Source organism: Gracilinanus agilis, chromosome 1, assembly GCF_016433145.1.
Source record: "Gracilinanus agilis isolate LMUSP501 chromosome 1, AgileGrace, whole genome shotgun sequence".
In the NCBI taxonomy this organism is placed as follows: domain Eukaryota; kingdom Metazoa; phylum Chordata; class Mammalia; order Didelphimorphia; family Didelphidae; genus Gracilinanus; species Gracilinanus agilis.
This window is the reverse complement of record NC_058130.1, coordinates 637,619,638-637,637,656: the sequence shown is the minus strand read 5'-3', so window position 1 is coordinate 637,637,656 and position 18,019 is coordinate 637,619,638. Positions and strand designations below refer to the sequence as shown.

Here is an 18,019-nt window from a genome sequence, read left to right as displayed (position 1 = left end):
TGGACTTGCTTCCTGTATCTAAATCTTACTGGAAATCTTAGACCAGTTAAAATTTGTTCTTCAGATTTAGAGTCTGATAACTAAGGTGGATAAGGAGATTTGTTTATTTGACTGTGCTCTTCTGATTTTTTTGCAGATTTTTTTTCACCTGTTGATTTGGGTTTTTTATTTTTTTACTAGGCTATTTTTATGATTCCCACAAATCCACCACCAACATTCCGGAAGCCAGAATTTTGGACTGATGAATTCAATGATTTTGTCAAGAAGTGCTTAGTGAAGAATCCTGAGCAGAGAGCCACAGCAACACAGCTTTTGCAGGTCAGTACTTTTGCTTCTCATGGAAGACACTTTGTTCTTGCCCTTCAATTTCTTGGCTTTCAGCCAAGGCTACTGTGAGTTTCACAATTCAAGAGACTGTATTTAGTAGGAGTTAAATCATCCAAAATGAATAGATTATAGCAGCTTCTCCTTAAATATTTTTGTTCTGTATTTTGTCTTGTTTTTTATTCCAATTTCCTTTTTCATCCCAGCTTTTACCATCACAAAAAGTTAGTTACCTACTTTAATGCTCAAAGTTAGCTACTTCAATGTTCTTTTGAAACAAAATTTTCAAAGGATTTTGTATTCAGAAATTGAGCCTTTATGTTTTGTCCACATACTGCCCACATTGTTACTGTTCCTAACTTTTTTCTGCGACTATACTCTCTTGAGTTACCTTCTCCTCTTCAGTTTTTTATTAGACTATATGATATGTAGAAAAGATATTTTGATCTCTTTGAAAAAGAATGCGAGGTGATGAAAAAATGTAGTCTAAGATTACCTAAAGAAGATAATAGTAATAAACTTTGCATTTAGGGTAGCAAGAATTTTTTGCTAAGAAGTACTTGAATTTCACCTGGAGCTATTCAGGTCATCTTAGTCACATTAGACATATATTTTTATTTCTATTTTTTTCCCAACAGACATGCAAGAACCATTGAGCTTATGATAAATATGCCCCATTAAAACAAAAACCAAGAAAACCAAGGATTTTATTTTCTCTAGGTTAATAAACTCAATTTTAAAACTATTTGCCACTTTTTAGTTGTTTTATGAATCTTCCCATCTTTAATTCATTCATTCATTTAATTCACTCTCTCCTTGATATCCCAAGTAATTTTTTTAATGTGTCAGAGATGTTTTATTTGTGTTGTAGAACTGAAATTGTTCAATAGTATCTTAAAATAATCATTCTGGTTGATTTGGGAACTTTTTTTAAACATTTATTAATATTTGTTTTTAACATGGTTACATGATTCATGCTCCTACTTTCCCCTTCACCCCCTGTACCCCCTCACCCATGCTGACACCCATTTCCACTGGTTTTATCATGTGTCATTGATCAAGACCTATTTCCAAATTGTTGATAGCTGCATTGGTGTGGTAGTTTCGAGTCTACATCCCCAATCATGTCCACCCCAGCCCATGTGTTCAAGCAGTTGTTTTTCTTATGTTTCCTCTCCTGTAGTCCTTCCTCTGAATGTGGGTTATCCCAAGTAATTTTAATGTTCACTTTATCCTTGATGTCTCAGTAAATTTTTATACATGCAGATCTGGTTCTGTCACTCTATTTCCCAGAAATCTTTAGTGACTTTCCTATTTCATGTCAAGTAAAGTTCATGCTTCTTTGCTTGACATTCAGATACTGAGATGACCTAATGGGACCTAACATTAAAGTCTTATTTCAAATTACTTGCATTGTGCTCTAGTCATTCTGGACTATTTTGTTTTTTGAAATTGTCTCATGTTTTCATGGACTATGGTGAAGCACATAACAATCTACAGTTTATGATTGTATTCAGTATCCTAGGAATTCTGGGTCATAGGCTAGTTTCCTTTTCTGCATACAACTCTCTGTTCTTTTATACTCCTTCCTCTCACATTCCTACTCTACCTTCCCCTTCCATTATGTCCACTTTAACTCACATTCTATTATTGACAAATAGAATGAAACACTCTTCATATTAGACATGTGATTTCCTTCTGGAAATTACTTTGCACATATCTTATGCTTAATTTATATACATATATCATGTGTATATGTATATATGTGTATACATGTCCTATACATATATGTGTACAATATGTGTGCACACATTGTTTCCTTCAAAAGAATAAAAACTCTTTAGGGGCAAGTATTTTTTGAGTTTTTGTCTTTATGCCCCCCATTACCTTGCATAATACTTGGCACTTAGTAGGTACTTAATAAATGCTAGTTAATGGGGGCAGTTGGGTAGCTCAGTGGATTGAGAGCCAGGTCCAGAGATGGGAGGTCCTGGGTTCAAATCTGACCTCAGACACTTTCTAGCTGTGTGATCCTGGGCAAGTCACTTAGCCCCTATTACCTAGCCCATACCGCTCTTCTGCTTTGGAACCAATACATAGTATTGATTCTAAGGTGGAAGGTAAGACTTTTTTTTTTAAATGCTAGTTAAATTGAATCGAATAGCAATATGACATGGAAATCTAATCTTTGCAAAGTCCTGTCCTGATGCTTCTTATAGGAAGGTGCCTGAGTTATAAAAACTATTCCAGAATAGTTCAAGGTCTGATACATTATGTTTGAAGCTGAAAGGGTTTCTGTCACAGCCTTGGTGTCCAGTGGAGGACAGAAGAGAAGCTCATTATGCATAAAATAGCAACAGGGTAGTTAATCCTTTGGCCATGAAATAACCCAAGGTAGAAAGTTATTTTTAGTCCTGTACAGCCTCCTCCATGCCAACAAATGACCGTGCAGCGAAAGGGGGGCAGAAGGAAGCATTAACAAATAGTTAACTCTTTGAGGTCTTTCCAGTGTTGGACATGTTCTCCTAGAAGAAGTTAACTACATCAATATTGGCATTTTCGTTATACAAGAAACAATATGATTTAAAGGAGTTGCAACTGAATAGAAGGATAGCTTACCAGTCTTCTTTGCACAGAAAATAAATGAGTTGGTAGAATTTGTTTTATGGTTTGAGGTTCCATAATATGCAGAGTTAGAGTTAGAAGACCTGAGTTTATATCCTAGGTCTATTACTGTATATGTAATGTAAGATAAATTATTTCGTTTTTCTGAGCCTTAGTCATAGTACTTATGAACTTGAAAGAGTTTAGATCTTAGGGAGCATCTTTACTAGTTATAATGCAGATGCTAGGTATCTCTTTATAATTTTCAAAGCATTTTATATACATTATTTTATTTGCTCTTCATGGCATCCTGAGGAAGCAGACTACAGATGTGTTTAACCTTATTTTCTAGACTGAAATGAGGTGAGAGTGACTTTTTTATGGACAGAGCAAATTAAGTGTCAAAGGGAGAATTTGAACCTAGATTTTCCTGATTTTAAGCTCAGCATGCTATTGACTATACCACTGTTTATTGTCATGTTGTAATCATAGAGTATCTTTTGATTTTAACAAAGACCTTCTAGAATTGTCCATTATTGGTTCATCAAGCAACTGGCAATGTGTGTAATTTTATTTCTCTACTAGCCACTCAAAAAATCAATTAGGAATCAAACTTGGAAGAATTTAGTTGATTTGAGATTGTTATCTTATTTTAGCTGTCTTTCCAATTAATTAAAAGTCCTTTTAAAGACTTAATTTTAATGCCTTATTTCTCTTATCCAGAAAGAAGTGATATTTCAACTTCTTTGATCTATTTCTAAGGATTACTGAGTAATGCCAACTATTATGTTCAGTACATTCTTTAAAGCACATCGTAAATTTATGAAGAACTTACATTTTATGGATTTCATATTTAAAACAATTAATAATTCAAAAAAAGAAGATTTAGGATGTTGATTTTGAAATAATTAAAAGCAAACTTCAAATATCAGGTAACATAAAACAATTGATAATTGATTATAAATCATTCCCATTTCTTTTAACTCAAATACTTGATATAAGTACCCCGTCAATTTCACAATTTAATGTTTATTAGTTTGTGAACTCAACAAAGTCTTATTCATCCAGCTATAGAGATGACCTTGCATTCATTGTCCCTTACTTGTGGAAGTATAAATGACAAAGAAAAGAAAAAAACTGATGATAAGAACATACTTATTGGATACCAAAAAGAAATCTAGGTTGGAGGCAACACAGTTTCAAAAGTATTGAAGGAAAAATTCTCAAGATGTCTGAAAAGTGAAGATACTTAACTAGAAATAATCACAGTTGATATTACACTGAAGAAGGTAATTAAGGATGTCAGAAATTACTACACACATACACGCTATCTATAAAGTCTTTTTTTTTTTGCTTTTTCATAGAAATACTTACTTTTGTATGCAAAATTACAAATCTATCATTTACACACACACACACACACACACACACACACACACACACACACACACACACACACCCAACACATGAAAGTCATAACCTCCTTTCTCCCTGTACCACCACAGTCTCTGGAGTGACCAAAGTCATACCTTAGCCCCATTATAGAGCACAGTCACAGTTCTAAGTCCAAAACTTCTCTTGGCCTCAAATTCCAGGCACCCTGGCTTCCTAAGGCTTCTATGCTAGACTGATGACTGGCTTTGCTGTCCCTCCTGACTCCAAGGTCATCATGTTTCACACTCATGGGTCATCTGGGTATCAACTCTACCACCTGAAACTGTGGAGGACAAACCACACAGAAGAGAAACAAACACCCCCAGTCCCATTTCGCAGAGCCATGCAAAAAAGAGGGATAGCAAGGGAAGAAAGACCTTCCCCTCCCACTATATCAGTTTATGATATCCATGCTGTGAATGAACTGTGATTTTCCTCCTCTGGAACCAGCAATTAAGAGTGGCTAAAAAGAGCAGTGGAAAGATAGCTATAAAATATGAGAATGAATAATATATATATATATATAAAAGTTAAGTATTGCTGAAAACATAAGGAATTTGCAGGTTTTCACAAATGATTTTCTGCAGCAGATCACATTTTCATGGTCATAAAGCTTTCTAAGCATGTGGAAAATAGAGAATTGTTATAACTATTTGCTGATAATTTTTTTAATTGGTTTGGTAGAACAGAATATATCCTTAAATGCTCTTCTCTAAGAGTGTCTTCCATGAATGTAGCATGGTTATAAAATATGAATTTTTGTTGAAAGTAATAAGAGAAATTATTATTATTATTATTAATAATAATAATAATAATAATAAAACAGAAATAGGACATCCTGTTATTGTTATTACTACCAAGGGTACAATATCTGGGGTACGTGTGTTTTACTCAGGCATTTTGTTATCCTTTGCTAATGTTGCTTGACCAGAAGATCTTTTTTTTTTTTGCCCCAATGATCCATTTTCTAAATGATATATTTTATGACACTTCTTACATATGTTATTGTTGATAATATCCTCCAGTCCTGTTATGTCTACCTTTTTACTGCCCAGTGGAGCATCTGTAATATTGTTTCTTTGGAGATTGTAGTGTTAGGTAGTTGCAAATTAAGGAACATTGTCAGAAGAACTTGATGCTAAAAAGGTGAATGCTGGAGTTAAGGGGCCACTTGGGCAACTTATGCAATAAGAAGGAGGCATGTAAGCATAATACAAGAAAGAGGGTAAAAGGGTCAAAGGAGAGTAGACAAAATGCTCTAGAAAAATTTGAGAAGGGAGAGATATATCACTAACGATTCAGAGGAATCAAGTAAAGCTGTAAGTAACTACTTAGTTTCCACATTGACATTTTCAGGCTAATAAAACTTAACTTGATTTAGACTGTATTTACATAAGAGCATCTGACTGGGATTAGGCCAAAAATGTGGACAGATTCATTGACTGCAGCTTTTATGTTGTATTAGGGGTAGAGAGAGAGAGTGTTGATAAATGTGTGTGTTGCCACTTAAGTGTTTCCTGACAAAAATATGTTAGGAGTCTGCAGATATTTTTTTTCTTAAGCCCCAGATTAATATGATACTTATTTTTGTTTTAAAAATTTTTTGTTCATTGCTGATGGAGTTGTGAATTGATCCAACCATTCTGGAAGGCAATTTGGAATTGTGCCCATAGGGCTTTAAAAGAATTCATACCCTTTGATCCAGCAATACCACTATTAGGTTTGTACCCCAAAGAGATAATAATAAAAATTTTTGTACAAAAATATTCATAGCCGCACTCTTTGTAGTGTCAAAAAATTGGAAGATGAAGGGTTGTCCCTAGATTGGGGAATGACTGAACAAATTATGGTATCTGGTGGTGATGGAATGCTATTGTGCTATAAAGAGTGATGAACTGCTTGATTTCTATATGAACTGGAAAGACCTCCAGGAACTGATGCAGAGTGAAATGAGCAGAACCAGAAGACCATTGTACACAGAGACCAATACACTGTGGTAAAATAGAATGTAATAGACTTCCGTACTAACAGCAATGCAATGACCCAGGACAATTCTGAGGGATTTATGAGAAAGAATGCTCTCCACATCTAGAGAAAGAATGGTTGGAGAAGAAATGCAGAAGAAAACATATGGTTTATCATTTGTTGTTTATATGGATATAAGAGGCAGGGTTTTGGTTTTTAAAAGATTACCCTTATTACAAAAATGAGTAACATGGAAATATAGGTATTGAGTGATGACACATGTATAATCCAGTAGAATTGCTAGTTGGCTCCAGGATGGCGGGAGGGAAAAGAGGAGGGAAAAAACATGAATCATGGAATCATGGGAAAACACCCAAAAAATAAATAAATAAATAAAGTGTTTGGTTATTTTGATGATATATGCTGATGTTACTATTTGCATTTGATAAAATTTTATTATTTAACATTAACTATTGGAATAATATATTGACCTTCAGTTTCTTGTTTTTTTGTTTGCTACATGATAATTAGTTAGAAAAATTTTTTCTTTAGTATTCAGAAACATTGATATCCAGAGTACAGAAATTTCTAGCTTTAAGAATATATATATATATATATATTATATATATATAAAGTTCTTAATAAACTGATCCCAGACTGTCTTCCAAGGTTATTACACATTAGCCCTCCTCACTCATTCTAGCCATTGCTATTCCTTGTATATGATATTCTTATCATTTGTCTTGTATATGGTATTCCTATCATTTGTCTTCCATGCCTGGAATGCTCTTTCTCCTAATTTTTATTTTTTGAAACCCCAACCTCCCTTCAAGTGTCACATCCTTCAGTAGATCTTTTCTTATTCCCCAAGTCTTTAATCCCTCCTTTCTATGCCCTCCTCCTGATTATTGTGTATTCTGTACATCTCATTTATTTGCTTATTTGTGAATATCATACCTGTAAAATGTAAGCTCTTTGAGGGCAGAAATTTCCTTTTCTCTTCTTTTCTCTTTGTGACCNGGTACACTGAATTAAAGCTTCTCTAGGTAACTTAATCTGGTCAGCATGCATTACCCATTCATCCTCTCCAAGTAATATTTCTTTAGTAACTCTACTACTTTTTTTCTCATTTTGAGCAGCTTGTTTTTTGGCAATCTCATCATACTCAGCTTTCCAGGATAGATAGTTGCCCCCTGACAGAGAGGACTTGGCAGTCATTATCCAATCATAGGGCGACATCCATTTACCCCCCAGTGTTTCCACTAAGACTAATGTAAACTGAGAATTAGGGCCATAAGAGGTACAAGCCGTCTTAATTTCTTTTAAAACTTTATAGGGGAGAGGTTCCCATGAGGGTTCCTCCTCTTCATCACTATTATCAGAGCCATTTCCTTTAAAAATGACAGGGAAGCATAATATGTCCCCGTCCCTCTGAGTGGTTTGAATTGCCCCTTTAAACCCAATATTCTGAGGCTTTGGGGAACCCTTTGATTTCTTTTTTTCTTTTTTTAGTAGCTGAGAGGGTGTCAGGCGGGGGAGGGCCCGCTGCTGCTAGTGGCTTCTTTTTTTGAATTTTAAAGCTCCAGTTAGCTTGAAAGCAAGCCACTTCCTCCTCTAATAATGCCCTATCCTCCGCAGAAAGTTTTTCCTCCTCTGAATCATCTTCATCTTCGCTAGATTCTGGATCTGACAAGGAAACCTTAAAGATTTTGTTTTTTGAAATTTTTCTAGATAACAAAGGGGTGTTCTCTGTGGCAGCTACATTAGAAACCACCTGTTCCATTTTGTTCATCTCATGAGTAGGATGTAATGCATCTTTAAATAGGGACCACAAGGCAAAAGATACTATTGGCACCTTTTCTGGTCCATGCTCAGTGTAATAATTTTGCAAATCATGGCCAATCTTTTTCCATGTATCTAAGTTTATAGTTCCTTCTTCTGGGAACCAGGGGCTGCATATCTGAATAAAATCAAGGAACTTAGTAAGCTGCCTTTTAGTTACTGACACTCCTCGCTTTTGGAGGGTGTATTTAATTAGGTCAAGAAAGAGATTTCTCTCCTTAGATTCTCTGTGCCCCATGCTGTCCTATTTGTCTTAAATTTTAAAGGTAAAAGATCAAAGATCAAAGATATTCACTTCTAATCCCTCACATTCTCCTCTTTGTGAGCCAGTAGCTAACTGGTGAATGAGTCTCCTAGCCACCTGAATTTGGAAAGCACTTTGGCTTGGGGGGAAAGGGTATTCGCACTGCTCAGAAAGCCCCCACATTAGGCACCATTCATGTAGAGAGCCAGCTCTATATGGTAGGGGTCCTGAGTGGCGTTTAATGGCGTTGGATTGAAAAGACAAGAAACAGAAACTGAGAACAGCCAGTCTAATTGTTTAGATCATAGCTGATCCAACATCATGGATTTTTGAGTTTATTTTTATACTGGTTTCAAACAAAGAACACAAAGAAAGAGTCACAGCTGTGAAGGGGTTACAAAGAAAATCCTTGGAGGCTTCCAAGTAAAGATAGAACAGGGTCCAAGGCCAAATCCTAGCAGCCTGGATATCAGCAAGCAAATTCTGAGAATTGTAAATATATTCTATAGATATCATAAATGAATTGAGTCTTGTATTTTTTATCGGGAGGACTGCACTGGATGGAAGAAGTCCTGTCTAGCTCTGACCTTGGCTGACTTAGGAATATTCTTAGAGTTTATGGATCTTAATTTTCTTGTAGAGGAATTGTTAACCCAGTAACTGCTGGTTTGTTTAAAGCTTTCCAATGGGACTTATAATATTATTAAGAAAAGGTGTGGATCTGAAAAAGAGTCAAAAGAGGAGCCTCAGATTTTTATCTTAGATGGCCCATTCTATCTGCATCTGACATGCAGTGCAGAAAAATCATACACACAGTTTTACTTGCCGATGATTTTGTAATGGGATCTAGATAAAATATCTATTATAGACTCTATTTCTCTAAATGACTCCTAATAGCCTCCTGGAGGGGTCAAGTTGTTTTTGGATTAACCTACCTGCTGGTACTAGAGCTTTTTTAGGCTCAGGTGACCAGGATCAAACACAAAGACTGCCTCAGCCTGGATTGGTCACGTAGGGAATCCAGATAACAAGCCCTAAATTTGACTCTGTTTCTCCAGTGGCTCTCTACAGTATGGAGGTCTGAAGTTTTTCTCCATCTAAGCTACCATCTTCCCAGAATCCCTGAAAACCTATGTTTATACACAGAAAAGAGGATAGAGTTTCAGATAAAGAAGATGCAGTTATTGAAAGTCTCTATAAGCAGTTGAAAGAAGCGAATAACTGGGCAAAAGACAAAGAGATTAGTGAGATCAAAGCTATTGCAGCATTAAGGGCATCTGACAGGAAATCTAATACCTATAGAAATAACAATGGTACAAAAAGCAGGTACCAAGGGCCAAGTCAATGTTTTTTTGTGCAACTGGATTGGTCATTTTTTAAAGATTGTAGGTCCAAAGGTCAATTTGACAAGCAGAGGAGTAATAGGAACAATAGATACTATAATATTAATAACAAATAGAAGAATAACTGGAATAACAACAAAATTATGGTTTTGGACAGCAAAATGGGTTCATTTGCCAGAATGTTTGTTGCCAAAGAATGCAAGCCCCAAATATGATCATTATGCAGGATTACATTAGGATTTGTTGAGAGACCAAAGTATAGCCAGGTTGTTTCAGGAAATATGAATCATGTAAACCATAGTGGAGGGACAGCTTCATTATGAAGGTGTGCCCGAAGTTCAGAAGTTGTAAATCAAGTGGATGAGAATAAATTAAATTAAGTGTTGAACAAATTGTATGTATTAAGTATAATGATAATGGAGTTGTGGATAATATTAATGGTATTTTTTTTTATCCTGGGACTCCATTCTAGGAGCATAGGGCCACAACCAGTAGGCAATGGGTCGCTCAGGGTCACCCAGCTGGGAAGTGTCTGAGCCCAGATTTGAACCTAGCCCAGCTGCCCCTACTTTAGGTTGCAGTTTCTTTAGCAGATGTAGTTTTTACAGGGTGGGGTTGCTAGCCCCAGGCCCAACCCTCCTCCTTTTTCATCTGGGCTAGGGACCTTCCTTAGCCCAGGAGTGGTAAGGGTGGGCGATAGGGGTCAAGTGACTTGCCCAAGGTCACACAGCTGGAAGTGTCCAAGGCCGGACTTGAACCTAGGACCTCCAGTCTCTAGGCCTGGCTCTAAATCCACTGAGCCACCCAGCTGCCCCTACAGAACACTTAGATATTGTTATTTCTCAGAGTTAAACCACCTATCTCCTGTGCCTAAGCAGAAGAGAGGATTTTCTGATTTGAAGAGTTGTGAGGATCATCAGACAGACAGTGAGCAGAAGAGCAATTTTGTCTTAAAGTAGATGTAGTTGAATGGATCAGTAACATTAAAACTTGCAAACTAGAGTTGTAAGTTACCCTAAGCACATGGGTTTTCAAATTCTTTCTTGTGTTTCCCTGCCAGCTTACTATAATTGTGTGACCATTTGTTACCATAACTGCTGAGTGCATTAGTGGAAGAGTGATATGGGCTTATATATGAATTATGATTTATTTTATTATATATTTTCTTATAGAATATTATTTTTCCTTATCAAATACATGGTTGTGTTTAAAGTTAAAAAGCATATTATAATGAATGACTGCTTGTTTAGATAGAAGACATACTGAATGGGGGCTTAAGAGTTAGAGAAGCAATTAGTGTGATAATTAGATTAAGTCTACACTGCCCATCTTTAGATTTAATTACCAAAGGTGAGAGCACCTTCCAATTCTGGAAGGTCCTAACCTACATGTGCTAGAGTGAGTAAGGAATCAGAATCAACTATGCTTTCTATGAGAAAGCGTCTATTGTGTTTGGGCACACAGGCTAGGGGAAGGCACTGGAAGTGATGCATACATGACCCCTTTAAAAAGAGGGAGTTGAGTGAGTGAAAGGGCTTCTGGTTTGGTGAAGGAGACCTGAGGGAGCTTTGCTGGTTCGTGAGTGAGACTGTTCCATGTGGTGAGTTTAAAGAGTGAATCTTCCTGAACTTTTATTAAGAAACTTCTTTTTATAGACTCTGTGAATGAAGTTTGCTTCATTCACCTCCGGGCCTCAGGGCCTTTAACCCTTGACTGAGGGTTAAGATCTACCTGGACTAATTAGTGGGATAGATTCTTATTTCCTTATTTCCTCTCTCTCGTCTCATGTAAATAAATTTCCATAAAAGTCAGTTTTGATTTGAGATTATTCTTAATTGAGGATTGATAATAGTTCAATCCTCTGGTGACCATCTTTAATATATTGAACCCATAAAACCCCCTTTTCACCCTTATATTAGGGAAAGTATATCCTTTTGTGCAAATACTATAAAATACTCATGAGAATAGGTAATGGATGGATATAAGGTGTCCTTGATAAAAATATGAAAAGGGATCAGATAAGCTTTTTTTTCTTTAATTTTTTTTATTTTTAGAAAAATTTTCCATGGTTACATGATTCATGTTTTTACTTTCCCCTTCACACCCTCAAACTCCTTCCCCCATAGCTAACTCCCATTTCCACTGGTTTTAACATGTGTCATCAATCAAGACTTATTTACAAATTATTGATATTTGAATTGGTGTAGTCCTTTCCGGTCTACATCCACAATCATGTCCTCATCAACCCAAGTGTTCAAGCAGTTGTTTTTCTTCTGTGTTTCCTCTCCTGTAGTTCTTCCTCTGAATGTGGGCAGCGTTCTTTTCCATAAATCCCTCAGAATTGTCCTGGGTATTGCATTGCTGCTAGTACAGAAGTCCATTACATTCAATTTTACCACAGTGTATCAGTCTCTGTGTACAATATTCGTCTGGCTCTATTCCTTTCACTCTGCATCAGTTCCTGGAGGTCTCTCCAGTTCACCTGGAACTCCTCTAGTTTATTATTCCTTTGAACACAATAGTATTCCATCACCAACATATACCACAATTTGTTCAGCCATTCCCCAATTGAAGGGCATACCCTCGCTTTACAGTTTTTTGCCACCAAATGAAAGTAACATTTTCACTATTACACAACTGAGAGATGTAAAGAGTATGTAAGACACCACTGTGTTTATTTGAATACAAATGAGTATTTGAGTCAGCAGAACAAAATACATATATTAAATCATACAAGATTTGTATGACAGATATGACCATGGGGAATACTTTTCAGCAGTCCACTAAAGATCAACATCAATTGGTCAACAAGCATTTATTAAGTTCTTGCTATGTGCCAGGTATTGTGCTATATTGATTTATCTCAAGTACTCATTTGTTTTGCACAATCTAAATGGTATAAGTTCTCCAAATATTCCTATTTGTGCCTAATATTATGATGGAACCAAGCTCTGAATCTTCAGAGAGCCTTCTTAATGAAATATGAAGAAACTGAAGAGGATATTGTATCCTTGCTGCTTCAGTTTCTTCATTTTTCTTATTCACTTTTTAGCCTCCTGCAGCCTAGTTTCTTGTCCTCTCTTTGTTCTACTGATATTATTCTTTCCAGCATCACTCCTGGTCTCTTAAGTGCTGCATCCAGTGACTTCTTCCCCACCACAATTGTGGGCATCTGTGTTTGATCCTCTTCTCTTTACTCTTTCTCATAGGGATTTAATTAATTCTCATGAGATCTTGCACCACTTGCACACAGAAGACATTTAATAATTGTGGAGTTGAATTTCATTGTATCACTTCCTGGGTGAAGGAATTTCAATCATTCCTTTTTAGATAAATTTAAGAAATTCAGCCTGGCATTCAGGAGGGCTTCCTTTGCTATTGGTGTGCTGCTATGGAAAAAGTACTGGACTTAGCCATAATTTGAATCGTATCCCTGGCATATGCTCATATGACTATGAGCAGATAACTTACCCTTCTTTGAGCCTAATTTTTCTCATTTGTAAAATGGGTTAGCTACCTAACAGCATTATTTTGAGTAAAAACATTTGTAAAATATAAACCACCTATATAAATATGGACTGTTGTTGTCATTACTACTTTTTCTAATAGTAACAAACTTATTTCCATTCAGCATGCATTTAAGTGCATAATATATACAAGATAACAATAGCCCCTCTACCTCTCTGCCAGGCTGGTCTGTAAAGTATTCTTAAGCATGTATCCTGTGCTTCTGATTTTTCTAATGCTGTTAGCTCTCCTGAATTTTCTTTCTTTCTTCTGCTTCTCCGTAAGTTTATGTCCACCAATTCCTTCATGGCATAGTTCAATATTTGCCTTTCTGGCCAAAATCACTAGATTTTCTCCTTCGTTTTACATTCCTAAATCCTGATTGTGTGGAGTATAATAATAATTGATACAGATCATGCTTTAAAGGTCTGTCAAGTGCTTTACATGTTATCTCATGTAATTGTTATTGCAACTCTGTGACCTAAGTACTATTACTATCTTTACTCAGGGGGGCAGCTGGGTAGCTCAGTAGATTGAGAGCCAGGCCTACAGATGGGAGGTCCTAGTTTCAAATCTGGCCTTGGACATTTCCCAGCTGTGTGACCCTGGGCAAGTCACTTGACCCCCATTGCCTACCCTTACCACTCTTCTAAGACAGAAGGTAAGAGTTTAAAAAAAAATTCAGGAATTGTAGCTCAGAAAGAGTTAATGGGCACCATCTAGACATCTCAGAGTCTTACCCGAACTCCAAATCCTGTACTTGTCATATTTCCTTGTATATCTGTGTTTTGTTTTTCCAGTTCATTTATAAATTTCTAAAGGAAAAGAAATGTTTTATACTTTTTTTGCTGCGTGTGTGCGCATGTGTGTGTGTGTATTTGTATGTGTCTCCATAGAATCATAAATGGTACCTTGTAGACAGTGGACTCAGCTTACTAAGTATTTGTTGAATATAGAGAAGAGCTCTTCACATATTCTATATCATCCTGTATACAATGGAACCACTTTATCACAGAATGAGTTTGGTTCTTGAGGATTTCACCAGAGCAAAACAAACTCTAATGGATTTATAAATCTAGTGCAGACCAGTGACAGACAGAAGGTGTCTGCTGCTTGAAGTTCAGAAAGACTCATCACCAAAATGTTGATCACCATGTCAGCAATCTTTGTGACCATTATGACTAAAGAACCACTAAAAAAATGTAAAATGGCCATGGATTGTTTCTATGGTGCTATTGGCAGAGCAGAGATGGTTGAGAATCACATAGTTTTTAGTTCATATACAAGCATTTATTTTGTTTCATTCATGGTAGATATACTCTGTTTTGACCCAACAGATACCCCAAAAAAAAACTTCTTATAGAGGATTTTCCCAGGAGTTTATTGATTGTTAATAGATGAATGTGTCCTTTGACAATATGGTACTAACATTCACTGTTGTATTTGACCAGAGTTTTGATGCCTCTTTTTTACCGTGTTTACTAATTTGTGTAACTAGTTTGTGTTACTTTCTTTACATTATTATTGTCATTGTGCATATTGTACAAATATCATTTTAACTGGTTGATATCCTGAATGCACAGCCTTTCTCTTAAAACCAGTGAGTTGATTTTTTTGGGAGGTAGCATAGTATCATCCAATAAATTCAGTAGTCAAGTACTTACTTTGTACCAGGTATTGTTCTAGGCACTGGAGACACAGGGACAAAATCTGGTCAGTTCATCCCCTCAAGGAACTTATATTTTAGTCCAATGAGAAGAACACTAGATTTGAAGTCTGAGACCTAAATTCAAATGCCAGTTCTAACACATTTCTTATGTGGTTTTGGGCAAACTACTTTACCTTTCTGGACTTTGTCCAGATTTTCTTCATCTGTGTTATGAGAGAGTAGGATTAAATCTCTTTCAATTTTAAATCTATGATTTTGTAATCTTATGACTAATGATTCTACTGTGCATAAAATGTAGTCCCCCTCATTAGTTTACCATTTTACTGAAATGGTGTCCTTTTCTTAGGCTTCATCTGCCATGACAGTATAGGATGAATATTTCCTTTTTATTCACTTCTGACACTTCTTGTGATTTTTTAATACCTCTTTTGCTAACACCATTTTCTCCTTTGAAATTTAGTCTCTGCTTTTTAAAGACTTTTAGGAAAAGTCCCACCACATAAAACCAGGATACTGTAAGGATGGGGGATGGGACAAAATGCCAGAAGAAGGCTGTTGGTGACAGTTACTGACAGTTGGGACCAGAGAGGATTCTGGGAGGCTCCGGAGGAGGAAGGAGGAGAGGAGGAACTAAACTATAATAATAAATGAGACCCTGTAAAAACTGTAATAATAAAGAAAGCTAGTAAACCAATGTTAGGGATGGAGGGGAGATAGAGAGAGTCTATGAGATGAGACTCTCTTCTAGCTCTCCCCTCCTGCCGAATATACTCTCAGGGAGACTTCGAGGGGGTGTCACCCCAAAACTGGGTGACCTGGATGGTCGTGCCACCCCACAGGAGTTGGGAATGAGGTTTCCCTATGAGATGAGGTATGAGGGACCTCAATCCAATTCTGAATGAGGGTGGAGTTCACTCATGCCTCCCCTGAGGTCAGTCAACTTCATAGTAGGTGGTCTGGCTTTAAGATGTAGACAGCCAGACCAAGTTGTGATTCCCCTTCCCCTTGTCTCTCAGGTACTCTGGAATGCGATCTGACTAATGAATGGCTTTTGTTCTTCATAATTCAGGGTTTAGGGAAAGGGGTGAAGGGCAGAGGGATTTTGGGGTGCCGTCTTCTCTATTTCTATGGGGTCCATCACGCAGGTGGGAACCTTTGGGGTTCCCACTCCCAAGTGTCTCCCCCTGCCTCTTCTTCTGTTTCTATTTTTCTCCTTTTCTATAATTGTTAGACCGGGAAGGTTCTCTCAGTAAGGTTGGGTAATGGGAGGAGTCTAAGAGATTGCTCCCAAAATGGAGTCCAAACACTTTGCTGACTTGATGGTTGAAGTTTCTATGGGTGAGAAGAGATGGGATGCCTTTGACCAGGGAATTGGGGTTTCAGTGTCCAAAGAAAGATCCTCAGGAAGACCTCAGGACTGGATTTGAGCTGAGATGTTCTCCTCCTCCCTGTCTCAGTCCTCCTTCAGAAGTTCCTTCCCCTTCTTCTTCCTCCTGAGAATTACCCAGAATCCTCTCTGGTCCCAACTGTCTGTAACTCTCACCTATGGCCTTCTTCTGGCTCTTCTTGTCCCATCCCCCTTCCTTATAGGATGGGTAATTGTTTTGATTCATGATGTCACAGATTTGTTATAAGGGATTCCTTTGGGATCTCATAATTAACATTGACACACTTTTAGTATAGGAATATTTTTACCTGTAGCATTTTCCTGCTTGATAAGCACTTTTTTTGTAAAGCTTCATTCAAATATTTATATTCTTTTTTATACCCTTTGGAAATATTTTCATCTTTGAGAGGATTTTAATATTGTAACTGATTCTTTAAGCATTATCTTAAAAGTTTTGCTGATATGTATTATTAGCAAATTTTTCTTCACATGTAGGCATATAAGTAAAATTTCAAGCTAGATTATACACCTCTCCTTTTTCCAAAGCACTATTGCTTTCCCATACCACTACTAGAACTATATGTTCCATTTCCCAGAAGCATAGGAGATACACATATGTCTTAACTTCTATACTGCCAGTTTAGTGGGTTTTACCATGGCAAGGTACACATACAACAGATATCCTGTTTATGTGTTCTATGAAAAGAAATAAAATTGTTTTACATAGTTTAGAAATGAGGGCAGTGTTTGTTTGTTATAAGAAATAGTTTCTTTTTTGACTGTTTCACATTTCACTGTTGGAGATGATTAAATTACTCAAGACATATTAAAACACAAATCTGCTGAAAGAGGCAACAAAATTGGTTGCTCTTCTTTAGGTCACTAATTTGTGCTGTCAGCTTGTTAAGATTAATTAAATACTGTAACTGAATATAAGAATAGGTTTATTTTTATATGTCATACAATCACCAGTCTTGTTTTATTTACTACCTAATGCCCACTTCCTTTGGACAATTATACCCTTAAGTATAATGCAATTGTTAGTTACATGGTTGCATTTCCCTATATTTTGATGTTTTTAAATATATATATTACATATATATACAAACAAACACAAAAGCAAAATCTTTAGTTCTAGAGCAACTGAAAGATTATATGTTCTGTTAACCTACACTTTTAATTATTTTTCTACAAGAAATACCAACAAATGTTTACAGTTGAGGCATATGATCCTGATTGACATTTGCATGTTGTTTTTAACATCTGTAAGATAGAATTAAGAGAAATTTGTTGTATTTATGCTATACAATTTTACCTTCCTAGCATCCTTTTATCAAGAATGCCAAAGCAGTATCAATTTTAAGAGACCTGATTACAGATGCTATGGAAATAAAGGCTAAAAGACATGAAGAACAACAGCGAGAACTGGAAGAAGTGGAAGAAAATTCGGTTCGTAATTATCCATTATTTTCCTTTTTCTTATAAATGTTGATTTTACCAAACAGTGCCCTTTACTATTCAAAATATGAATTAGTTTACCAGAATGGATTTAAGCACAATTTTTTGGGAGCTGCTTAAAACAATTGCCACCTGTCTTCAAATAGTTACTTAACAGGGTTTGTTAGTGTCAGTTACCAAAGACTTATGTACAAATATATTTGTCACTATGATTGAGTTTGGAAATATTAATAAATTTCATT

The 18,019-nt window shown here is 36.3% G+C and overlaps 1 protein-coding gene across 1 annotated transcript in view; it reads left to right on the top strand.

The window, feature by feature from the left end:
• STK3 (serine/threonine kinase 3) overlaps positions 1-18,019 on the top strand; it is a 524,086-nt gene that overhangs the window by 290,953 nt on the left and 215,114 nt on the right. The window contains exons 7-8 of the mRNA XM_044668614.1: positions 181-318; positions 17,643-17,768. Of these exons, the coding sequence (XP_044524549.1) occupies positions 181-318; positions 17,643-17,768 (264 nt within the window). The remainder of the gene's footprint in view (positions 1-180; positions 319-17,642; positions 17,769-18,019) is intronic.